At 36.0% G+C, this 27159-nt stretch overlaps 2 protein-coding genes and 1 pseudogene across 2 annotated transcripts; all 3 read left to right on the forward strand.

Annotated features, from left to right (window-relative positions):
* Positions 1–57: 57 nt before the first annotated feature.
* LOC147908798 (general transcription factor II-I repeat domain-containing protein 2B-like) lies at positions 58–13784 on the forward strand (annotated as a pseudogene).
* A 7650-nt stretch (positions 13785–21434) lies between these two features.
* LOC147908799 (uncharacterized) lies at positions 21435–22565 on the forward strand. Its single transcript, XM_087408740.1, is given in 1 exon segment — positions 21435–22565. A coding segment is annotated over 1 exon segment (1128 nt). The 3' UTR covers positions 22563–22565.
* A 64-nt stretch (positions 22566–22629) lies between these two features.
* Positions 22630–23314, forward strand: LOC147908800 (uncharacterized; the record flags this gene model as incomplete). Its single annotated transcript, XM_087408724.1, has 1 exon — positions 22630–23314. A coding segment is annotated over one exon (627 nt), but the record flags the coding sequence as incomplete, so codon positions are not given.
* Between the last annotated feature and the right edge of the window lie 3845 nt (positions 23315–27159).

Below are 27159 nucleotides of genomic sequence, written 5' to 3' on the forward strand. Positions count from 1 at the left end.
TACTATATATATATATATATATATATATATAGAGTCCTTTAATTTAAAATGTTGGAATAATTTTTCGGCTTTGAAACGCAAACTTTACTAAACTATCGCAGTAATATCACAAATTAAACTGACTACCAATTCAATAATTTGATGTTCATAGGAATCTTAGAAAGATCTTAATAATGTTAGATAACATATTAAAATCTGTAAATAATTTCATTGCGAAAAATATTACCTCAGCCAAAGATCGAACCCGGATCTTTAGCATTCTGTGCTATTAGACGTAATATCAATAGATGTAAATATATTTTATTATTCTTCTAAGAAATTAGCTTCGAGAATGGAAAAAAACAAGTGTGTACAAGTTTTTCATAAATCTTGGGAACTTAATTACTTTTTTAACATTTTTACATTTCAGATCGAACGATTTGTTTATTTTGCGGCTTTCAATCTTCGGTAATTAAAAAAATTTGTGTTAGAGAAACAACAAAACTCGTCATTCGGTAAATTATTTAAATTACTGAAATTCAGAAAAATTGAATGTTATAGAAGGGTTAAAATTAGTTTATCAAGAAAGTGCAATACCATCTTTTCCTTGTTCTTCTCAAAAATCCCTATAAGCAGCCCTCTTATGCAGTTTCTCTACTTATAGTACAAAATTCTGAACCATTCATCGAAGGTGTTTTTGTGAAAAACTGTATTATTGAAGCAGTAAAAGCTTTTGACAATTCCTTAGCTCGGGAGAAAGCTATGAACATTCGTTTTAGTGCAAGAACTGTAACACCAAATTGCTGATATCAGTGATTCCATAAGGGATAAATTACAAAACCTTTTGAAATCATTTTACCTTTTGTAAATATTTTTCTTTGTGTCTCGACGAAAGCACTGATATTCGACACATGAGTCAACTTAGTATTTTTATTCGAATTGTACAAGAACGAATTGTATAAGACGAATTATTCATGTGTCGAGGAACTTTTAGATTTCGTCGTATTACGTAACACAACGACAGAACTCGATATTTTTTTGGCAGTTGAAGAAATTCTTAAAAAATTTGACATAGATTTTAGTAAATGTTCTTCAATTACGACTGATGGCGCAAAAGCTATGACAGGTTTAAAGAAAGGATTGGCTGGTAAATTAAAGCAGCGAAATTTAAATATCCTCATTATTCACTGCATAATACATCAGGAAGCATTAATCGGTAACAAATTATATTGTAAAACTTTCAACAGTTATGGAGACTATCACTAAAATAATTAATGAAATTAAAGGTGGACATAAGTTCCTTACTCACCGAAAATTTAAATTATTTCTTGAGGAACATAAAGCTGTTTACACAGATGTCCCACTTCATTGTCCAGTTCGTTGGCTTAGTGCTGCAAAATGTTTAGAAATATTTTTTGCGATAAGAAAAGACATTCTCCTTTTCCTGAAAAAATGAACAATTCAAAATTTCACGAATATATATTTCTTTTGGAAGATGTGACATTTCTTACTGAACTCGCTTTTATTATTGATATAAGTAATCAACTTAGGCTTCTTAATTTAAAACTGCAAAGGACGAATAAAAATATTTCTCAATTAGTGAGTCATGTTGATTCTTTCCGAAGAAAATTGCAGGTATTAAAATCTCATTTAAACGATAATATTTTTCACTTTTTTCTTTTTTGTCAGATTATTTTTGAAAAAACATGACAATAATTGCAATTTCAAAGAATACATTCATTTTCTAGATTCTCTTATAGACGAATCTGATACACGGTTTACTTGCTTCGAAAAACTTAGAACTGAATTAATTCTTTTCGAGAATCTCCTTACAGTGCCAAGCCAATTGGAGGACAGCATCTTGACTTGCAAGATGAATTATGTGATTTGCAGAACGATATTGCACTTAAAACGGTTAAAGAAACTGGTGCCGATTTTTACAAAATGTTCGAATCATACAAAATGAAAGAATCATCATACCCCTATTTTCAAGATTTCGGACTTCGAATTCATTCCTTTTCATCCTTTCCAAAAATAAAACTTATAAAAAATGAGAGACGTTCTACCTTGAGTGATGATTCTTTGCCTGGTCTTATGCGCCTGGTCTCGCTACGTGTAATATATAAATCGACATTTCTCTCCAATAAAAGATTCCGAAAATCAGAATAAGTATTTTTCACTTCGTTTAATTACTTGATCGTACAATTTATCATTTTTATCACTAGACGTGTTGGAGATATCACTTAAAAAGAAAACGCATCAAAAATAGTACCTCAAGGGTGACGTGGAAAACTATTGAAAATTCATTGAATGTATTCGTTTTGAGTTTACCCGTTGCTTCATTCTGTGTTAATTATATAATGAGCAAAAAAAAATAGAATGAAGTTTACAGCGTGAGCATCCAAAGCGAGCGCCCCGTGTACCTCATGTCTTTGAATTAGACACTCCTAAACATCGAGCATTTGAACTGTGCGCGTGACGAGCGGTGATAGGAGTAGCGAGAGTCTGTCGAAAATCGGCCGAGAAGTGCAAATTTTGCTGAGCCCTGCTCTAATGTATCGAAGTCCACTGTTTTCCGCGATGCTAATTGATTCTCTCCCTGCGTTACTTCATATATTCGTCGTAGTTTGATACAATTCGTATTTTGATACAATTGTGTAGAGATTAAAATTGTAATAATAACAGTGTAATAGTGATTGTTATACTATAATTATTGTAATGGCATTTGAAAAAAATATGTACAAGTATAAAAAAGTAAATAATGCACACAGATATCCTGATTATGGTAATTTTATCTTTTATATACCATACACATGAATATACATGTGTTCATGAACATACGATACGTTCTGTTGTGGCAGAGACTTTACCTACAAACAAAATCGGAAACGTTATCCGAGCTTACGAGCGTTTCTCAGTTCTCTCATAGACGACTACTATACGCGTTGAGCAGTATTGTTGCATATGGACAATCTTGTGTGTATTGTTGTTATTATTGTGATTAGTGAAAAGTTATTACAATGAATCATGACATGCGATAATCCGCGAGATAATCCGTAAAGATATTTCTGGAATCTTTGAAGACCATACCAATAAAGGTGTCAAGGAGGTTATGAAACGCAGGAATCTCTGTGAAAAGAGATTGTTCTTGAGAAAGAGTTTTAGAAAGAGATACCTTCTCATTTTCTTATCTTTTAGAAAATGTACAATAAACGTCATGTTAATTTTACATTTTCTATTGGTAATAGACAAGTCTCATAATAATGTAACAACTATAATATCTCTTGTGAGGATCTGATTGCAGTACGTAAAAAAATCTGCATTTTACGATTTTCTTATAAATGAAAAATAAATAGAAGAAATACAAATGAGTATATATCCATTTATTGCATACATGCATTACCGAGTGCAAACCACGTGTATGCATGATTTCTTTTTATTATGATGTATCATGTATTTTAACCTTGTCCTAGCATGTACTAATCAAAGCATTAAAAACAGTTATTGAGCAGACGATTGACAGCATTTTCGTAGACATTCCGTTAGTCACTGCGAGTATTGAAAATTTCTCGTAACAATTATGTTCCGATATGCAATGTCAGTACTGATAATCTATAGTTCACGTTACATATACTGTTGATTTTCAACTGGCAGTGTATATTAGAACGCGCCTAGAGTATAGATATACATTTTCAGTACCGACTGTGCATTACGAAATATAGTCATAATATAAACACTTGTGCTAATTCATTGTGACATTTGACATATAAGCATGCATATACATATATCTGCATGCAATACAAAATTTCTACAATTGTTTCCATTCTGAATGATATTGTTTTGCTTGATGACGTGAATGTTATGTTTTAGGTGCATACAAGGAAACGTACTATGAAATTACGCTCTATAATTAAATAGAAATCATAGCGTTAAATAGAATAGTAGCGTGTTGAACTCAAAGTAGGCATTCTGGTAAACATAGCTAATCATTCAAGAAATCGTATAACATGATTTCATTTTTTTAACGCATCAATGCAGTTGTTAATTGTTACAAAAACTGTCCCAAATGCCAGTCCATATTAATAAGATCTGTGATTTAATCCGTATTATCAGTCCACATGACAAGTGATATAGTTATTACCAAACATGTGTATTAGAACACAGCTTCTATATGAAAAATAAATACTTTGTAAAAAAAATTTGTTACAATACGCTCAAATGATTTGAAAGAATTTCTGTAAATTTAATTATTTCCAAATATGAGAAAAATTCAATAGACAGTACATATTTACATGTATCACTTTTTAGAAATATGTTTTTATTATTTACGAATCTCTTTTTCCTAATAATTTTAATATTAGATATATAATTATTATTTTTTTTGTTTATAATAACATTTATTTACATTCTGTACATTTAAAATAAAGTAATTGAACATCTTATCAATTCATAAATGTAAAATATAAAAATACTACTACTTCATTTAATATAACATTATAAAAGAAATATTTATAACAATAAATATTTCTTAAATGTTTGAAGGGCTCAAAAATACAAAATATAAATAACATGGAGCATACAGCCACAACGATAGATGTTAAAACGAAAGTCATATATTTAAAACTTCACTTGACTTCAAGTCATATATAAAAACATACACAAAGGTTTCGGTCAAGATTTGACCATCATCAGTACATCAAAATAATAAATAAAGAAATACAAAAAATTAATCAATTAAGCAAAAATCGCTAGTCAAAAAGATGATAACAGTATCAAAATTAAAGATAGAAAAAAATACATAAACTTAAAACAATGATCGCTAGTCAATAAGATAGTAAAAGAATTTTCCAATCGCTTATGGTACGAGTTAATCGAGTAAGATAAAGTCCAGAAAATGAAATTAATCAAAAATTTTTAACGCTTCTGACGAATAATCTGCTCCGTTTATGATTCCTTTTTAAAGGAAGCAAAAAGCGATTTCATGTGAAAATACGGAATTTCCAGATTCTATTTAAAATTAAAAAAACGCTTTTTAATAATTTAAATTTTAAACAATGCAATAATTATTCATGAAAATTAATCTAAATTCACATTAACATTTACTTATCACATATTTTTTAACGCAAGTCTTCGCAAATGTAACTCAATGGAGTAAGTAACACAATTTTAAAAACAGAATAATTTGAACAAATAGTAAGAATCACTGCTAACAAAAATTTTTTGGAAGACTATAGCTCGCGACAGTATTTATATATTGTGAAAGGAAAGAAGAGGGAATGATAAGTGGAGAGGGTAACATGTGGGTAGAGGGGCTTTTTCAATGATTGGTAGGTAGATTTCAGGAAAGCGTTTCTGTGACACTCTGTTTGTTTAAACCTTTTTTTTGTCTATTTGATATATATCATCTCGGAGATCATCCTTTTATAATAAGATTGTTCTGAGTCAAGAATGCTAATATTATTCCAATCGATCGTATGATTGTCTAACGGTTGCTTTTCGATCACGTTGATTTGTGTTAATAATTGAGCAGGCGTTGCTCTTCGTATAGTTATTCCATCGTTATTGATGGTCATTTCCATCATCGCTAGAAAATCGCTACCAATTATGATGTTTGAATTTATAGCTTCATTTGGCACAATGTGCACTACACACGGATATTCATCAGCACCTACTTCTATAATTATATTTACACAACCCAATGAATGTACTTCGTTTTTTCCAAAACCGGTTAAACAAATACTATTTCCCCATAACTTGTCTAATTTTATTCTATCGTAAATGTCTTTGCGCATTACCGTGATTTGACTGCCGATATCAATTAACGCATTAACCCGCAGACCGTTTATCGTAATTCGTTTAAACATTCTATCGCTCGATGCATCAGTAATCGTATTAATTACCGCCGTCTTTTTGTCCGCTACCGCTATCGTCTGACGCGTTACACAACTTTGCAGTATGCCCGTATTTTTAACACTTAAAATACTTTTTACCTAATTCTTTCTTCTTGCAGTCTTTATGTCCGCCGCAATTGTAGCACCGTCCGTCTCTTGTTCTTTTTCACTTTTTGATGGTTTTCTCGCTTCTTCTGTCTTCCTCTGCATGTTATTCTTCTCTCTAGTTCTCATCATCTCAGTATTCTTCTTCCGAATTGCTTCGTATATTTTAAGCTTCTCCTTGAATTCCGTCAATTTAGCTCCGTACAATATGATTTTGCTTTGTGCGTCTTCCGGAAGTCCATCAATCACGTACTTCATGAGTGTTTCTGCTTCTATGTTGCCTCTGGCAGCTATCTCTTTCATCACATAATAATATTCCTGTACGGTTTCGTCTCTCTTCAATCTTCTTTTGACTAGCATATCATGCATTTGAGCACTGTTTATTTTGTCTATAAATCTCGTCTCGTAGAATTTCTTTTAATTTCTTCCACGACTTGATAATGCCTTCGCTGTCGATGAGCATTTTAGAAGGTCCAGCTAGTGATTTCTTTGCGAACACTAGCTTCTGTAATTCCGACCATCCAAACAAGTTATCTGCATCTTCGAATTCAGATATCCATCTTTCAACCGGATATGTATCTTTTTCAGTGAAAGTTTTTATTGAGTCTTGCAGGTCTCGATATGTCATGGCGAATTTCATATTCACTTGGCCTCTGATAGAATGGTTCTCTTCGAGGTTATTTTCACTTTCTTTGTTGCTTCTTTGTTCCTCTCTTTCATCGTCTTGCTCGTTAGCTGTTCCCTCGTCGCTCGCATCTTCGTCTAATTCATATTTGTAGGATATAAGATTGATCCAAGTGACGAAAGATAATAGACAAAGAAGACAATTTGTAGGTTTTTTGAAAACATTTATGTGTTTTTTTAAACGCATCTTTAATTTCCTTTTCGTCTGTCCTACATAAGAATAATTACAATCATGACAGTTAATTTTATAAACGACATTTGAGTGTTCTTGTTTTTTAATTTTGTCTTTGCCTGTTTTAATGAATTATTCATATAGTTCATTGGTTTGTAAGCTATATTGAAGTCGAATTTTTTTGTAATAGATTTAAATTTTTCAGAAATTTTATTAAAGTAAGAAATAGTAACATACTTTTTAGCAATCCTAGAGGAATTCGAGTTGGCAATATCTTTGTGTCTCTTGATATTTTCAAAATTGTTTTTAAATGACAACGCCTTGATCCTGTTGTTAATAGTTGTAAATAAAAATTCGGATGGATATCCATTATTTTGGAGAATATTGATTAGGGAAATGATATTATTCAAATGAAATTTTGGATGGGAAAGGAATAGAATTTTGTCTAACTGTCCAATTACAACACCTCTTTTGTGTTCAATACGATGATTAGAAAAAAAAAATTTAAGTATCTCCCAGAATTTGTAGGCTTCCTGTAATTGTCAAAAATAATTCCCCCATTTTCAATTAACAATTTTACGTCGAGAAAATTTATTACTCCATTACTTGCCATAAATTTGATTCTTTGATGGTAAGCATTAAAAAAGCATAGGATTGTATTAATATGCTCGGTTGAAGCTGCAATAATATGTCACGTAGCGATAATAGAGTGAAATATGTGTGGTTGTTTGAGATCGGTAATTCGAAAAGAAAAGCAAGAATTCTTTCAGTCGACTGACAATAATTGTCATTGAACGCATGCATAAATTGAGCTCGTGATTTCATCTCGAGCATGATCTTAATCCTCGTTAAAATCATCGATTTGGCGTTCTTTGTTCTTTTTAAAACAAGTCGTTACACGCAAACAAGTTGTCGTTACCGGCAACGGACAATCGAAAGTTCTAGAACGATTCAATTCGCGCACGCGAGCGCCGCGCTCCGACGAATACGTCACGCGCTGTCACCAATCCCACGCACGGATTTTCTGTCGCGCATGACTGTTACGTTGAACGTCATTAGAAAAGAATCCAAAGCGCCAATCAATTTTGTACACCTAATGCCACGTAATAATTACGATTGTGGCAAATTTTTATTGGATTTTTCCCAAAAAAGAAAGCTCAGGCCGAAAGCAATAAATGCTTCGATCTCGTCGTCCTCCTTCTTACTTCGAAAAAGTTCTTAGAGTCCTTAGTTCTTAGAGTCTAAAAGTTCTTAGAGTTCTTAGAGTCATAATCTCGCTTCGTAAAATCGCCGTGCTAACCGCTTAGTGAAATCGCTATAAAACGAATCTTTCGAGAAGTACCGAGAAAATCGCCGAGATTTTCCATTACCGCGATTCCAAAATATCATTTGGAAAAGGTGACCGCATTTAATATTCTGTTAATCTAATATTTAATTAATTATATTTTTATACTTTGTAACTGAGCATATTAAAGAAAATTCTTTTGTTAAATTACAAAGAAACGGAGTTCTCTTTACTGTCGTGCATCATATCAACCTTGTGCCGTTTTCTCACTCGAATCTTTCCGCGCGGTGCGCTCTCGCACAGTGGTTAGTGTCTTAAATATGCTGTATTCCAAATCTTATATTACCACATCCGCTAGAATTGGAGAAAGAGGAGATCCCATGAGCAGACTGAATATTTGTTCATAAATTTCATCATTAAATTTAAAAAAAGTAGACTTTTGAATAATTGAAATTGGTATTTTAAACTCGTGGGATGGTATTGTCGTGTTGTTGCATATCGAATTCCATCTTTCCAAGATACTTTTTAAAGCTAAATCGTTAGGAATATTCGAAATGATACATAGAAATGATACATAGGAATACACAGAAATGATGTCAAATGATACAATTTTATAATTTTTTTGTAATGGCATACCATTAATTTTTTTAACAAGATCGAAACTGTTTTTAATATAATTAAAATTTTTTTTAATGCTTTTGTCAATAATGTCTTTTTTTTTAGAAAAGTGGCCAAATTGAAGAAGGGACTGTTTATGCAACCGACAATCATTCTTAAAGGATAACCATCCTTATGCACTTTATGGAGTCCTAGTATAAGACCTTGCTAAATTTTCGTCCGATATATACAATTTTTTATTTCGCTCTGTGGATGACATTATTGCAGCTCCACAAACGAGCATATTAATACAATCCTATGTATTTTTAATTCTTACCATGAAAGAATTAAATTTACGATCGAATATGGCGATAATGGAGTGATAAACTTTCTCGACGTAAAACTGTTAATTGAAAATGGGAGAATTATTTTTGACAATTACAGGAAGCCTACAAATTCTAGGAGATACTTAAATTTTTTTTTCTAATCATCCTATTGAACACAAAAGAGATGTGTAATTGGATAGACAAAATTCTATTCCTTTCCCAAAATTTCATAAGAATAATATCATTTCCCTAATCAATATTCTCCAAAATAATGGATATTCATCCGAGTTTTTATTTACAACAGGATCAAGGCGGTATCTTTCAAAAATAATTTTGAAAATATCAAGGAACACAAAGATATTGCCTCGGATTCCTCTAGCATTACTAGAAAGTATTTTACCATTTCTTACTTCAATAAAATTTCTAAAAATTTTAAATCTATTACAAAAAAATTCGACTTCAATATAGCTTACAAATCAATGAATTGTACGAATAATTTCATTAAAACAGGCAAAGATAAAATTAAAAAAGAAGAACACTCAAATGTCGTTTATAAAATTAACTGTCATGATTGTAATTATTCTTATGTAGGACAGACGAAAAGGAAATTAAAGATGCGTTTAAAAGAACACATAAACGATTTCAAAAAACTTACAAATTCTTTGTCTGTTATCTCTCGTCACAAACTTGATCATACGATTGATTGAAATAATACTAGCATTCTTGACTCAGAACAATTTTATTATTAAAAGGATGGTCTCCGAGATGATACATATCAAATGATAAGAAAAAGATTTAAACAAACAGAGTGACATAGAATGCTTTCCTGAAAGCTATCAATCATTGAAAAAAGCACCTCTACCCACATGTTACCCTCTGCACTTATCATTCCCTCTTCTTTCTTTTCACAATATATAAATACTGTTGCGAGCTATGATCTTCCAAAACATTTTTGTCAGCAGTGATTCTTACTATTTGTTCAAATTGTTCTGTTTTTTTAAATTGTGTTACTTACTCCGAGTTACATTTGCGTCAAAAAATACGTGATAAGCGAGTGTTAATGTGAATTTAGATTGATTTTCATGAATAATTAGTGTATTGTTAAAAATTTAAATTAATAAAAAGCGTTTTCTTTTCTTTTAATTTTAAATAGAATCTGGAAATTCTGTATTTTCACATTTTGTATTTTCACGAAGTCGCTTTTTGCTTCCTTTAAAAAGGAATCATAAACGGAACAGATTACTCATCAGAAGCGTTAAAAATTTTTGGTTAATTTCATTTTTTGAACTTTATCTTACTCGATTAACTCGTACCAAGAGATTGGAAAATTCTTTTACCATCTTATTGCGATCATTGTTTTAATTTTATGTATTTTTTGCTATTTTTTATCTTGATACTGTTTTATCATTTTTTTGACTAGCGATTTTTGCTTAATTGATTAATTTTTTGCATTTCTTTATTTGTACTTTCTTGACGTACAAATAAGAAGACGTAAGAATCCCTAATTTATAGGGATCATGAGAATTTAATAGTTTTTTACATATAATGCACTGTGCATCGCCAGATAATGTTGGAATGAAATAATCCCATGCCCAATGAATGTTACGTTCTGTCTTCTGTCCTCCTGTTAATACTTCCGGATGTTTTACATTCAAGTGCAAGGGTAAATAAGCATAGTTGCTTTTATAACCTACTTTTGTCGAACAATATATGCAAATTGCGAAATATTCTTCTTTTGATGGTTTGTAATGTTTACGCAGATATTGACGAACTCGGAGATTGAATACTCGGATCTTGTTGCCTCTTAATTGCTGGTCCGCCATTATAATTGCGCGTTTTGTATTACGGAATTTTAAAACACTTAATCGGACTTAATCACTGAAGATATAGAAACGATATGAAGAAGTATAAACTGCAGAAGGTCGAAAACAGAAGTATCATTCTTTCACGGAATATAAATATTGGTATGTTTAGTTTGAATATGTCTCTTCAGTGCTGTGTTTTTGTCTCGTTGCGGATTCTACGAAATCTTAGCGGGTCGATGGATGTGGAGTATCTGGCTCCGTTTTGTGTTAATATTTCTGTTACACGCGCGTAAGATGAGAGGGGATATGAAAATCAGGACCAAGCGATATTTCTTTGGTGAGGAATCGCCTTTGTGCGACAGGGAATGCTCGCGGAAATATAAGAAGAAATGAAAATAAAGATTGGGCGTATTCAAAACAGCAAAGCGGCTAGTCATGCTTACCAAACGATTGTATATGATTGTTTAAATCTATAAGTAGCAACCAATTATGTTCATTTGCTCGGCGAGCAGGCTAGTCGGTGTCATCTTGACTGTGTTCAGCAGAACGTTTATTGTGCAATTATTCGAAATTTTCTTCGCGCTGATTGGATTATACTTTTAGATCTAAAAGAATGATCCTATTTCAGCAAACAATCATAAAACTCAATACATATAAAAATGAAGCTGAGAGCCAATATAATGTATCTGTTACAGTATTCAAGACAATATCCTTATTATATTTTGCTATTAAGTTTTGTCAAAGATTTTTCTACTTTTGTTTATAATTTTTATCTGGAATATTGTAACAGATATATTATATTGGCTCTTAGCTGTTTTCTTATACAGGGTGGGCCATCTATTGGTACGTTTTTGAATTTCGTCGTATGGCAACACCGAACGAGCTACAGACCCGAAATTTTGACAGTTTATTAGTCATACCGTCCGCGGCACGAAACAACATGTTTTCTCTTAAAGAGCGTTTTGAAATTTTAAAAACTTATTTTCAAAGTCAGTGCTGTGTCGCCGAAACTGTACGAATTTTGAAAAGAAATATGGGTCGTGATAGAGCACCCACCGAAGGAGCTATACGCAAATTGGTGAGGAAAGTTCGTGAGAAAGGGATGTTAGTGGATGACATTATATTACGACTGTTTTGAGTGAAATTGGCGCCGAGGTAGTCCAAAATGTCATTAATAATTGGGGTGACCGAATGGCATACTGTAAGGCCAGTAGAGGGAGCCACATGAACGAAATCGTTTTTCATTCTTGACGCGGATACTTTTAGCTTCACAACAAAAAAAAAATTAATAAAAAATATCAATGTATGCTCATTTGATCGCATTTTTAAAAACGTACCAATAGATGGCCCACCCTGTATGTATTCAATATTAATCATTCGAGCCGTTTTCTTATAGTTTTGATCATAAAACTGTTGTGTTCTGCTGAACTCAGTCACTGTATGGTTCGACACGATTGGGGAGTCTTTATTGCGATAACGAGATAGCAAAAACGCTATGTCTATTCGACTTGCTTACACTTTCAACATCTCCACTTTCTCTCTTTTCAGCGTCAAATATATATCTATCTCATTTTAAGTGTAAAAAGTGTAAAAAAGTGTGAGCAAATCAGTTGAGAACAGATCAATTGGGAATTTTTAGTGGGTGAACAGTGGATACGTTGAATCCTGCAGAGCGGCCAATGGCTGACATTAAGAACGCAATTTGGATCTCATAAAATTGGAAATTTTATAAGTATTGCACACGATTTTGTGATTCTGTTCTATGCTATTAGACAAATTATACAAAGATATTCGAACGCTCATCATTGTCTCATGTCTGAACAGGGCCGAAAAACTTAACTTGCTCGTGAGTGTGGAATATTTGACTGACAAAAGGGAGGAGTTCAAAATGACTACCTTGTTCTTATTTATTATTTATAATGTGATTTTTATTATGTTTTTTTTACATTTGATAACAGGTAACTCGCGATTATGACTGTTTTCGGATTACTCTCTGATATATCAAGCTTTTCATTATGGAGTGTATAATATATTTATAGAGTGTATAATATAGTTCTAATATAGTATATAATATGGTTATAGTGTTATAATATAGTGTATAAAATAGTTTCACACATTTTATTGGACACCAGTTAATTTCAGCACTAGAAAATAATCATAAAGGAAAAGTCTCTAGAGAAATCAAATTTTCAATGTGATTGTCAGTGAACAATTGCAACAGTATACCGTTGCATCAACGTATTGGTCAACAGTTGACTAGATTATTTTATACGTGTATGGAATAAATTTATCGATTGATTAGCCCAGTGAGAAATTTAATCGACCTCGAATCGAATTTGCGTCGATTCCACTATCATTTCTCATTAGGTTAATCAATTGATTAATTTTTAATACCTTCTAGAAAAGATTTTACATTTATAAAGTAATCTAACCATTTGATCAATATGTTGTAAGTCATCGAATCGATGTTAATTTGATAACAATTTCATTGTCATTTTTCACTGGGAGGTACATTGATCGATTGATTACGTTTTAAAAAAGTAATGCTTTTTCTAATAGATTTCACATTTATTAAGTAACCATCACCTTGACCAATAAGTTGATGCAACACATGATAATAGTGTCTTTTGGTACTGTTAAATCGCTTTTTTTTTGTCTGGTAAACGCCATTGAACATATTGTGCTCCTTGTATCTTTTGAAAAAATGTCTCATATATAATTTTATATAATTAAAATTAGATACAATTATTTTAAATTGTTGATTGTATGCCGTTAGTCCCACTATATGTATATCACGTGTTCTTGTCTTCTATTATATCAGTTACCTGACAGATGGCGTGAGCACCCTTCTCGTACTAACCTAACCTTTTGTTTCTTTGTTATTGTTCGCACGCGCCAGAAACCAAGCTCTGTATTTTTCATCTTGTTCAGCAATAAAAATCCCAATAGGTTATGGGCCCAGGAGTGTGAACGGCTATAATAATAAATAGAAAAAGGAGAGTGATAGTGTGTGCAAGGAAGACAGAGGTCCAAGTAACATCGCTTGAATCTGCAAGGATGGAAATAAACTTGAAGTCTGTTACGCAACTGAACTCAAGCAGTTACGTTCGTTGGCGTTTTGAAATTCAGGCTCATCTCGAAGCAAACGATGTGTTTGATGTGGCTGATGGATCGAGAGAGCAACCAACGGATGCCACACTGGCTGATTGGAAAAAGAAGGACGCCTTGGCGAGGTCTTTGTTAAGTAAATCTCTCGATGATGTACATTTTAATTTGGTGGTCGCCTGTAAATCATCCGCTGATATGTGGAAGACTCTCGTGGGACATTATGACGAGGTTTCAAACACGACGAAGCTGGCTGCATTGGAAGCATACAACGACTATCACTGGAAAGACGATATGACTGTGACGTCGTATATTTCAGGGCTTATGCTCATTGAAAATAAGCTCAAGGCGCAAAAATTAAACATCGAAAAGGAAATGACAAAATTATTACAAAAATTGTTCGTGGTCTACCGCAAAAGTTTGATAACTTCAAGCAAGTATGGCGGATTTGTCCTACGAAGGACATTACGGTGGAACAATTACAAGCAAAATTGTTAGATGTCGAACGTGACGTTAACGTGACGTCATCCGGAAATCATGGTGTAGCGTTATCTGGTCAGAAAGATCAGAAAGACCGAGAAGTTTTCAAAGGTAAGAAGAAAGCAGGCTGGAAAAAGGACCGAAAGAAGCTACAATGTCACAACTGCAAAGGTTTTGAACATTTTGCTCGTGACTGCCCATCCGAGAAGAAAGACACGAGCTCAGAAGGACGTTCATCTAGCAATCGTGTGGCAATGCCAGCAAAACAACAATTAGGAGATATTGATGAGTGGATCGGTGATTCAGGTGCGTACAGCCATATTACTCGTAATAGTGATTGGTTTGTAGAATCAAAGGCATTGGATCCTCCGGAAGAAATGAAAATAGGGGATGGCAGGATTCTAATGGCGACGGCTATTGGCAAAATAAATGTAACAATCCATAACGGTAAAGAGTGAGTGCCGAGATGTCTCAAGGATGTAAGGTTAGTTCCTGATTTTGGACCATTCAATCTTTTCTCTATTGTAGCCACGACTGACCTTGGTTACGAAGCACTTTTTAGTAAGTCAGAGGTTGTTGTAAAGAATTCAAAAGGCGAGGTGATTGTCCGTGGTATTAAAAAAGGACACTCGACGTATCGAATGCTGATCAAAGTCGAGAAACCAGCTAAGGTTTGCACGGCTCAGAAGGAGATCTCCGCATCATGGGAAACTTGGCACCGTCGACTTGGACATGCAGGAAAAAACAAGGTCAAAGCTCTATTAGAATCTAAAGGATATTGTGCAACTGGAAAAGAAGATTTCTTCTGCGAAGCCTGTATTTTTGGAAAAATGACCAAAGGACCATACAAGGAAATCGTTAATAAGGATTTCAGGCCAGGTGCAAAAATTCACTGCGACCTTAGTGGGAAGGTTTCAATTGAATCGGCAGGTGGTTGCAAATATTTTGCTGTTTTTGTTGACGAGAGTTCAGGATACAAGAAAGTTGCCATGCTGAAAAAGAAGGAACTTGTCGAAGAATTCAAGAAAGTGATTCAGGAAGTCAAGGAAGAGACGGGTCATCCAATTGAGATTTTGCGGACTGATCAAGGCATTGAATTCATTGGTACATCATTTCAAGATCTTCTGAAAGAACATAAAATCAAGCATGAGATGAGTGTTGAGTATACACCACAGTCGAACGGTATGGCCGAACGTGCCATTCGATCTCTTACAGAAAAGGCTCGATCTCTACTTGCAGATGCAAACCTGCCAAAGTTTATGTGGGCCGAGTGTGTCTCGACTGCTTGTTATCTGTCCAATCTCGTCGCCACTCGTGATCTAAAGAAGACATCGTATGAACTCTGGCATGGGAAGGAGCCGTCCATTGAACATCTGCGTGCATTCGGTTGTGATGTTTTTGTGCACATCCCAAAACCGAAGCGAAATAAGTTCGACAAGAAAGCTCGAAAAGGTCAGCTGATAGGTTACGGACCGAGTACGAAGCTGTATCGAGTTTACTTTCAGGATCTTCAAGATGTTCGCATCGCACGTGATGTAAAATTCAATGAAGGAAAGCAAAATTCTTTCTATGTAGAAGACGAGATAAAATCATTATCCACCAATGACGAAACTTATGAAGTCAAAGAAAATGATTCTACTGAGATTGTAAATGAGATCGTTAAAGTATCTACTCATCCGAAGTCAACAAATGTACGCAAACCCAGTGGACCTTTAACCATGAAGCTCCGAAGTCGTAGCATCATCAGTGAGGATGTTCTTGACGAGAAGCAACAAGGAGGGCATGAAGTCCTGATGGCGTTAAACATGGAAGAACCCAAGACAGCAAGAGAGGCTCTTGAGGGTAAGGACTCCACCGGATGGCAAATGGCTATGCAAGAGGAACTCGATTCTTTCGCGAAAAATGATGTGGTTGAGACATGTGTCTTACCATCAGAAAAGAATGTTATTGACACAGGCTGGGTATTGAAGATCAAACGATATTCAAATGGTGAAATCAACAAGCTAAAGGCTAGAATTGTTTGCCGTGGATACAGTCCAAAACGCGGGATTGATTTTACCGAGACATTCGCACCTGTAGTTCGTATGGATTCAATTAGAATTTTGTTAGCTATTGCAGCTCATGAGAAGCTGGTGATCAAGCAATGCGATGTCAAGTCGGCATTTCTCTACGGAGACATCGAGGAAGAAATTTATGTGCGACCTCCTGATACAGTAGACATTGATGATGGAAAAGTTTGGAAATTAAAGAAATCGCTCTATGGTCTGAAGCAGTCACCTCGGAATTGGAACAAGAAATTTAATAAGCTTGTCACAACCTTCGGTTTGATTCGTTCTATAGCTGATCCTTGCATATATTATGGAAATGGTCAGAAGGGGCGTTTGTTGTTGGCAATATATGTAGACGACATCCTCGTTGCTGGACAACCAGAAAACGTTGTGACTGAATTGCTAGATTTCATGAAGGCTGCGTTCGAGATAAAGATCGAAGAGCCAACCTGTTTCTTAGGTTTGGAACTAAATGTTGACCGAAGATCAGGACGTATTCGCGTAAATCAACAGGGATATATTCGTAATATGCTCGCTCGTTTTGGCATGGAAAATTGTAACAAAGCCCATACTCCGGGAGAAGTTCAAATTAGGAAACATCAACTAACGGACGATGAAACATTTGGAGTTCCATTCCCTTATCGACAGGCTATTGGATGTTTACTATATGCAGCGACGCATACGAGACCAGATATCTCGTTTCAGGTTAATCATGCTGCTCGCGCTGTTGAAGCACCAACACCGTATAACGTGAAGGAAGTGAAAAGAATTTTCCGTTACTTAAAAGGCACAATGTCAGTAGGAATTCAGTTTGCTGAAGGTAAAAACGAAGTTGTTGGATATTGTGATTCAGACTATGCTGGATGTCCGGACACTGCTAAAAGTACTTATGGACATGTATTCGTATTAAACGGTGAACCAATATCCTGGGAATCACGGAAGAGCACGATTGTCGCTGACTCCACAACTGTTGCTGAATTGCAGGCTGTTTATGAAGCATCGAAACAAGCCATATGGATTAAAGATCTTATGAAAGAACTCATAACGTCTTCTGAGAAACTAATAATAATCTATTGCGACAATGAAGCGGCTGTTAAGCTGTCAAAATCCGAGGAAATAAAGAAGAAAACCAAGCACGTCAATGTTCGCTTTAATTTTCTACGACAGACTGTTGGAGACAACAACGTGGAAGTTAAACATATTGCGGGCACAGAGAACCCAGCGGACATGCTAACGAAGCCTCTACCCCCCATGCAAAGCTGCTCCATTGCTGTAATCTTCTTTTTATCGAGTGAGACTACATCAAGAGGGGGTGTTGATTGTATGCCGTTAGTCCCACTATATGTATATCACGTGTTCTTGTCTTCTATTATATCAGTTACCTGACAGATGGCGTGAGCACCCTTCTCGTACTAACGTAACCTTTTGTTTCTTTGTTATTGTTCGCACGCGCCAGAAACCAAGCTCTGTATTTTTCATCTTATTCAGCAATAAAAATCCCAATAAAAATGATATAAAATGATAATGTCATTGTGTTTCACTGTCAGATCATACCTTATTAATGCAGTTTTGTTTATATCAATATCAAAGGAAGTGATTAAAAATTAGTTCCTTGATTCTTTTTTACATTACAGTGGTTGATTAATTTTGATTTTAATTAAATACCATTTGCTGTTAATATTATTGATGCTACAACGTAATCTGCGTTGTGAACTGCACCGTTATTATTTGATGTGCAAATCAGTGAGCGTTATTTGACTTACTTGTTTATTATATACTTTTACTTATTATATTGTTTGCGTTATATTTGATTCAAAAGACGAATAATGTTGTGCGTATAATATCGCACATGTTACGTTTTGATGTATAAATATACGTCCAGTTAAATAAAAAAATATATTTTTTACTTAAACCGTTCTTACTACGTATCTGTAACGTTTCCTCACATTCTTTCCTTAGATTTGCCGCGGTCGGTGTTGAGAAGCTAACTGATAAATAAGAAAGGCTGAATTTTCAGCGAGAGAGCCAAACATACGATTTTTCACAAACTCGCATTAAATAAAATCGTCTTCCAGGATTGACTATTACATCGTATTGAATGTAAATCTCAGAAAAACGCATTATTTGATATATCGTTACCATTACCTAAATCGGTAAAATTATAATAGTTCTAATTTTCATATTTGATAGCTGTTACTGCAACATAGTTATATTTTTTCGGTACGATAACGAAATTAACAATTATTTTACTCGCTATTTGCATTTTGAATTCATTTGTGAAATAATTTGTAATGTCTTTGATTTTCATTTTTTGACTAATATTTATAATTCTATTGTTATATATTTAAGACGATTAATTTTTCTATTTAATCCATTAGATTTCAAAACATCCTTATGTGCATTTTTATTTTAAATTTTTACCACACGACTCATAATCAAAATTTTTAGACTATAATAGTATTAATTAAAGTAACAAAAGTTGTCATTTCAAAAATCAAAAGATGAGACATCCGAAGAAAAAGATTAAACAGTAAAGATAAAATAAAAAAGAAGTAACTGAATCTTACCTTTTTAATGATACACACAAATATTCAATATACAATAATAAATTATTTTATCTATCTTATGATTTTCTTCTCTTTAGAAGAATAAAGTAATCTAATTATTATTTTAGTGATCGACAAGTATAATAAAAATCAGTATCACATTGTATAAGTAGTATCAGGCTGCTCTTTGCCCTTATGTAAACAGCAAGATTCACGAAACGTTGGCATTTCAAGAATGGATCTGGACACGGAGAAAACCCGAAAACACATAATGAAACACATAATTTTTATATAGAAAACACCCGTAGAAGTTTCAGGAATATTATAATAAAAATTATGAATTCAGGAGATCGGATGTGTAAAAGGAAACATAAACAATAATACATTAGAATATAGGCTTTCTTTCATTTAATTACAAATATTTGAATGTAAGAGCGTATATAGAGTATATATATATATATAACAATTAGAAAAAAATATTTTTTGATATTTCATGATATGAATGTTTTTATTCTCTGTTTGTATCTAAGTTTGAATAAACAGTTTTGCTACAATTTTTAACCATCAAGTACCATAAAAATATTTCGTCATATTATTTAACTATCCTTGATAAATCATAGTTTTTAAATAATAATATAAATCATAGTATTTTTAAAATTGTGCGAAGATAAGCAGTGCTAGTAATATTAAAATTGTGCAATAGTAATTAGTGTTTTAGCTACCAATGGTATCTGATGAATGTTAATAACATATGAAAATAAGTACAATAGAGAAAGTAATTGATAGGCAAAAATTATCTCTACAATTTGAAATGGAATCTAAGGTCTGTAAGGAATGAAAATTGAGTGAGTCTTAAAAAAGTCACAATTTTTAATCTTTAAAAGTGAGATTTCACTCTCTACATTAAGATCTTACTCTAAAAGTTTTATAGAGTATGTAAACGGATGAGAAGTACATTATGTTATAATAAATAATACATTACATTGAAATGATAAAATATTAATTTTGGTTAGGTATAAATCGATTTCATTCAAATTTAATTAAATTTAAAGTCATATTAAAAATTTCAAAGATAATTTAAGTAGTTAATACAGTGGCGGTTCTAACTCAGGTCTTTTGAAGGGGAGCGCGAAGCGCGGGGGATACTCATAGGCGCGGTGGAGATGGCGCGGGGAAGGGAGGGGAGGCGCGGGAAGTCCCGGCGCTATCGGTGTTTACTGATATGATGAGTCCCAGCGCTATCAGTGTTTACTGATATGATGATACGTATCGCCATGTTGTGGTGTCACGTATTATTGGGACCGCCGCTCAACATCCCGCAGGCATCAGTGCCATCACCGCCGCCGCGTGGACCTCGCGTCCACCCTAAAGTGCGTTTCGAACTGTCGAAAAAAAAATGCGTTGCGCCATCACCCCAACACCCCACCCCAACATTCACTCTAAAAAATGCGTCCACTATAACGTGGACTTTTGTCTAGAAGATCGGTGGCACATCATCGGCTGCTACACAAAGCGCCTTCAATGAGGGATAGATGATGAAATCATACTGCATTCTTACAGTTCTTTCTTTCAAGAAAGTCAGAAACGTTGATAATGATATTTATCTAGGAAGAACCGTGAGATCGGGTGACACGTCGCGATGCGTTAAGAGAGAGAAACTGATAACGATATTTTTTGTAAGAAGAGATCGGTGATACGTCGCCGATGCTGCAACAATAGGGAGGGTAGACAAAGGGACAAAGAAGTCGCAAATAGAATATATAATGGGTCATAAGCGCGCGGCATCTCAGTTGAGATTTTTAAAAATTACCGAATCGCAATAAGTGTAATGCGAAAAGTATGGCTGATATCATACAAACGTTGAGGACATGGATGATGTAAATGCAGACAAGTTATTTGAAGCATTGGAAATAGAATTTGAGGACATAATGGATGATGTAGAGTTCGAGAATATCGGTAACATTGAGGAGAGAATCGACGTAGCAGAATATATTAGAAATATGGATGAAGAACAGTTCGCGAATATTAGAGACGAAGTGTTTGATGAAGTGGAAGTAGACTTTGAGAATATAATGAACCAAGAGTCGTCCGACGAAGAAATACTATCCGACAATAGTGGATGTGCTAGTGATATGAGCGAGTATGAAATGGATCGCGTAGAAAAATTCGTGTCGTCTCCAGAAATTCGTACATTGAATGCTCGTACTAAGAATTGTGTAATCCATAATTATTATACAACATACGGGTGGTTCTTTAACCGTATGCACATCATGCATGATTCGTATAGCTGACATTAACGATGGAGGAATGTATCATGTCAGGGTGCATGAGACCGGTTCTTTCGGTAGGCTAAACGGCAGGTCGTGCACAAATTACAAATTACCTTTGTACATTATATTCTCGTGCAGCATATGTCCACTTTGCACACATTAAAAAAAAACATGGAAAACCACGAGCGAATGGAACGCGAACTACTGGAACAGTGCAACCAGGTCGCTACTCTGACGGAATGTTTCTCATGGCTGCAACAGTGCGACGAATACATCAAGCAGCTCGAAGAACTTTGTCGTGCCAAGCGTCCGCGCCTCACCATTGGATACAGACAATCCGCGATGGCGAGGATCGCGCGACTCGCGGGTGCAAAGTTGGAATTGGAGCGACGTTTCGTGGAGTACGCGAGTGGCGAATACGCGAGTGGCAACGAACGATCTCTTGTCTGACGAGAGATCGATGCCGCGTTTGAGAGCCGTATATTGACAGGTGCGGTGATAAACTCTAATCACATCGAGCCGCGGCGGTTTTCAGAAGACGCTGGCGATGTAGTGCTCGAGCGAGTGCGAGACGCTGTAGAAAGACACGACAGTGTAAAAGTGAACATCGCGTTCAATGGCGAGTTTGCGACGAAGGATAAACGTGCTAATAAGAGCATAATTACAAAGAACAACGAGATATATCGTTGCACCGATATGCGCGAGTGGTACGAGCGACACGTCGTCGAGCCTATCCTAGCATCGCTCGAAGAATTCCAGGAACGCGACAGCGGGTGGGCATTGTCGCGAATCCTCAATTTGATAGTGAATGTGAATAAGCATAATCCAATGCACGCGGGATGTCACATCGAAGTGCCACGAGAAATAGCGACGAAACGAGCGATGGTCAGTGTTTATTCGACGGACAATGCATGTTTCGCGTGGTCGGTGGTCGCCGCTCTGTACCCCGCAGAAAGACATGTAAATCGGGAATCATCATATCCGCATTACACCGCAGTATTAAATCTTGCGGGTATCGAATTTCCAATGACATTAAAAAACATTCCGAAATTCGAACGGTTGAACGCGGTATCGATCAACGTCTACAGCATCGAAAATAGACAGGTCTTTCCTCTGCAGCTCACTAATGACAAGAAGGAGAAGCATGTCAATCTCCTGTACCTACAACATTCACGCAACGACAACATTAGACACTTTGCGTGGATAAAAAATCTATCCCGCCTTGTAAGATCACAAATTACTAGGAACGAGAGCAGGAAATATTTTTGATCGGTAAGTATAATAAAAAAAAAAGTCAATAAAAAAAACAGTAAAAAAGAAATAGAAAAATTTCTTTATTATTTGTAGGTGCCTTCATTACTTCAGTTCGTGCGAAAAATTGCAGTTGCATGAAGTGGACTGCCAGAAGATCAACAACTGCGCCATCCGACTGCCGAGCGAGGACGACAGGTGGCTCGAATTCGACAACTATAACAATCGAGAACGAGTACCGTTCATCGTCTACGCCGGTCTGGAATGCGTCTTACGCAAGACGAAATCCGACAAGGAAGATTCATCGTCGTACGCGTATCAACAGCATGACGCGTTTAGTATAGGCTACTACGTGCGATGTGCGTACGATGACGCGTTATCGTCGTATCACTTCCGTCGTGATGAAGACTGTATAGCGTGGTTCACGCGACAACTCAACGATTTGGCGCATCGCGTGAAAAATATCGTATCCACCAAAATGCCCATGGAAACGTTATCTAAACAGCAATGGGAGGCATACCGTAGCGCAACGCGTTGTCACATCTGCGAGAAACCGTTCGCGCCGGACGACATGCGGGTTCGCGATCATTGTCATCTCACCGGTAGATATCGTGGTCCAGCGCATTCGAATTGTAATTTAAATTATAAAAATTCGTTTTATATTCCAGTCGTATTTCACAATTTCAGGCTACGACGCGCATTTTATAATTAAGGAAATTGCTACCGCGTACGGTGGACATGTAGATATACTACTGATAACTAAAGAAAAATATATTTCACTAAACATGTCGATAGCACCAAAGACACAAATGAAAAAATTTTTCAGAAAAATTGCATAAAATTAAGATTCATTGATTCTTTCAAATTTTTAAATGCAAGTCTTGATAAATTGGCGTCGTATCTCGACAAAGATAAATTAAAAATTATACGTTCCGAATTTCCAACATTATCAGATGAAGAATTTGAATTACTCACACGAAAAGGTGTCTTTCCGTACGAGTACATTGATTGCATCGAAAAATTGCAGGACACGCGCTTACCACCGCGCGAATTATTTTTCAGTTCGTTGACAGGCGATATAGTATCCGAGAGCGATTACGCTCACGCCGCGAACATCTGGAAGCGATTCTCCATTCGAACGCTCGGCGAGTGATCTGTACTTGAAAACTGATGTCTTGTTAATAGCAGACATTTTCGAAAATTCCCGCAATAGCTGCATCGCAAGTTACTGTCTCGATCCCGCGCATTATTATACATTGCCAGGTTTCACGTGGGACGCCATGCTGAAATATACACGCATAAGATTTGAGTTGCTCACCGACATTGATATGGTTATGTTCATCGAGCGCGGTATATGCGGCGGCCTCAGTCAATGCTCCGACAAATACGCTAATAACAAGTACATGTATTCGTTCGATCCATCGAAACCGTCGTCGTACTTGATGTACTACGATGTGAATAATCTGTACGGATGGGCGATGTGTCAATCTTTACCATATACCGAATTTCGGTGGGTCGAAGACGCTGCGAACTTTGACGTGAGCGCGATCGCTCCGGATTCATCTACCGGTTATATTCTCGAGATCGAATATCCGCAGTATCTACACGACCGACACTTACCTTTCTGTCCAACGCACGATAAACCGCCTGGCAAGCGCGAAGATAAACGTTGTTGTACGATAAGCAGCGTTACGTCATCCATTATCGTAACCTGCAGCAATGTACTCGTCACGGTCTTCGCGTAATAAAAATCCATCGAGTGCTACAATTCGCTCAATCTCCATGGCTCTGCGATTACATTGAACTCAATACACAATTTAGAACGTTCGCAAAAAACGATTTCGAAAAAAATTTGTATAAGCTAATGAACAACGCAGTATTCGGTAAGACCATGGAGAATGTGCGCAACCACGTTGATGTAAAATTAATAACAAAATGGGACGGACGGTACGGCGCGGAGGCAATGATCGCGAAACCGAATTTTCACAGCCGCAGCGTCTTTGCGGAAAATTTGATTACCGTCGAAATGCGCAAACTCGAGGTGAAATTTAACATGCCGATTTACGTGGGTATGTGCATACTCGACATATCGAAAGTCTGTTTGTACGAATTTCATCACGAGTACATGTCACCGATCGCGACAAATGCAAGATCATGTACACCGACACGGATAGTCTCATTTACTATATAGAATGTGACAATGTTTACGAGACTATGAAACGCGATATCGCTAGATTCGACACGAGCGATTATCCGGCAGACAACGCATACGATATGCCTGTCGCGAACAAAAAAATACTCGGCCTGATGAAGGATGAGAATGACGGTGTATTAATGACCGAATTTGTTGGATTTAGAGCGAAGATGTACGCGGTGAGAGTGGATGGCAAGGACATTAAAAAGGCGAAAGGCGTAAAGAATAACGTCGTAGCGCGAACGATAACGTTCGACGATTATACGCGGTGTTTGAACGAAGAGATTGAAATGACTCGCCGTCAATCGTGTATACGATCTAAATTACACGAGGTGTACACGATATCCGAATCGAAGATCGCTCTGAGTGCATACGACGACAAACGATACGTTGTATCGGACTCGACGGAGACGTTATCATAGGGACATTGGCGGATATCTTTGTAATACAATATATGTATTGTGTATATTATATGTATTATGCTATTATATATTACTATTGTACTTTACACTTTTTTTTTACATTTATACAAGTATTATTTTTTATGTATTACGATTATTGTACTTTCATATAATACATATCACATGTATTTATATACGTATTATATACTAGTATTCTAATTTACTTTACTTACTTTATGTATCTCATGTTTTTTTTTGTATACTCCAAAACGAAGATGATGATGAATGGGAAGTAATAAAAAAACGTTTATATTGATATATTTTATATATTTATATTGATATATTTTTTATATGTAGAAAAAATTTTATCAAATGACATTGTTTTTGTGTATCCATGAATTATGCGATCCATCGAATCCCAGCCACTTGACGTACACCTTGTCTCCCTTCCTGCGCAGTACTTTCTCCACGAGATACTCGTCCGGATGGGTAGCGCGATGCAACTCGTGCTCGTAGAACGCACCAGCGACGGATTTTCCGCGATAGTCTTCGACTAGATAGGTTACGGGATTGGTACGCTGTACCTTAACGATCGTAAACACCTCGGTGGTCCAATTTGGCGTGTAACCCTTCTCAAAAATCGTCTTGTACTTGCTCACGAGTACCGAATCGCCCACTTTGAATTTTGCTGGACCAGCGATTTTTATCACGCTGTACACCGTGTCCAAGAGTCTTTCGGCGATCGCGGGAGTTACGTTGGCGGATCGCATGCCGATAGTGCGATGCTTGCGCGCGTTGTAATCTGATACGAGACGCGGCAGCTCGTCGATCCACTTGTAATTGCCGTTGAGTGTAAACATCTTCCACATGTCGCTTTTGAGCGTACGATTGAACTGCTCGATTATCGACGCTTTCAACGTCGAATACGTGGAATAATGATTAACGTTGTATTTTTTCAAGATTTTCTGCACATCGACGTTGTAAAACTCCTTCCCCATATCCGTTTGTAAATTTTTAGGACATCTTCCACTTGCTCGAATTATCTCAACAATAGCATCAGTCGTCTCGCTTCTACCCTTGCTCTTGAGCGGTACGGCCCACGCGTACTTGCTCAACACATCGATGACAGTGAGTATGTAGTGGTGGCTTCTGTTGAAGCTCGAGTACAGACGCATCTCGATGATATCAGCCTGCCATAAATCGTCGTATCCTCGAACTATGACGCGTCTTCGTGGAAAATTTCTTCTCGCCGGAGCGTGCAATTCCTCGACGAGTCGGCGTCTCTCGGAGCTAATTTTTCTCTTTTTGCTGGATTTCTTTTTCATGATTCGACGTGTAATACAAAGGACAAAAATATTTTTTTTTCTCGCTGACGCCACTCGACTGACTCGTTTCGTTGATACGCGATTTAATTTATAATAAGACCGGCTTCGCGAAGTTCTTCGATAATCGACAGCATCTCGTTGTCGTGAGCGTTGTTGCCCGCTCGGTGCTAAGCGTCGAGCAATCGTAGACGATCCACCAGCTCGTTGGGATCGTCCCAGTGCACGTAATCGATCGCGTTGTCATTTAATGTCATTGCGTGAGGTAATCCCTTTCCAGATTTCTTCTTCTGTTTCTTGAGTGTGATCGACATCAACGGCGCGATTACGTATTTGTACTTGTATCCCCTGTTGCTCAATAATCGACCCTGCGAATGATTGCTTGTGTTTGTGCGCATTCGTAGCCAGCAGCATGCTCTTGTACTTGTTCATATCATCTTCCGTGTAAAGGAGATCGTCGGGAATTCTCTTGAAAATTAACTCGTAAAGACCGGGTGAACCGGCGTATCGTACGTACCGTCGATAATTATGTTGTCAGCATCATCCACGTTTATTGCCGTCGAAACGTTTATTGCCAAACATCAATCCATCCTTGTGTAGGTAAACGCCGTATACATAATCTATATCACTCTTCTGTTTATCTCGCGCTCCCCTCAGGACAGCCTCGACGTACTTTTGACCAGCGGACCCAAGCCGGC

Source organism: Acromyrmex echinatior, chromosome 8 (assembly GCF_024713525.1).
Source record: "Acromyrmex echinatior isolate Ae372 chromosome 8, ASM2471352v2, whole genome shotgun sequence".
NCBI classification, from domain to species: Eukaryota; Metazoa; Arthropoda; class Insecta; order Hymenoptera; family Formicidae; genus Acromyrmex; species Acromyrmex echinatior.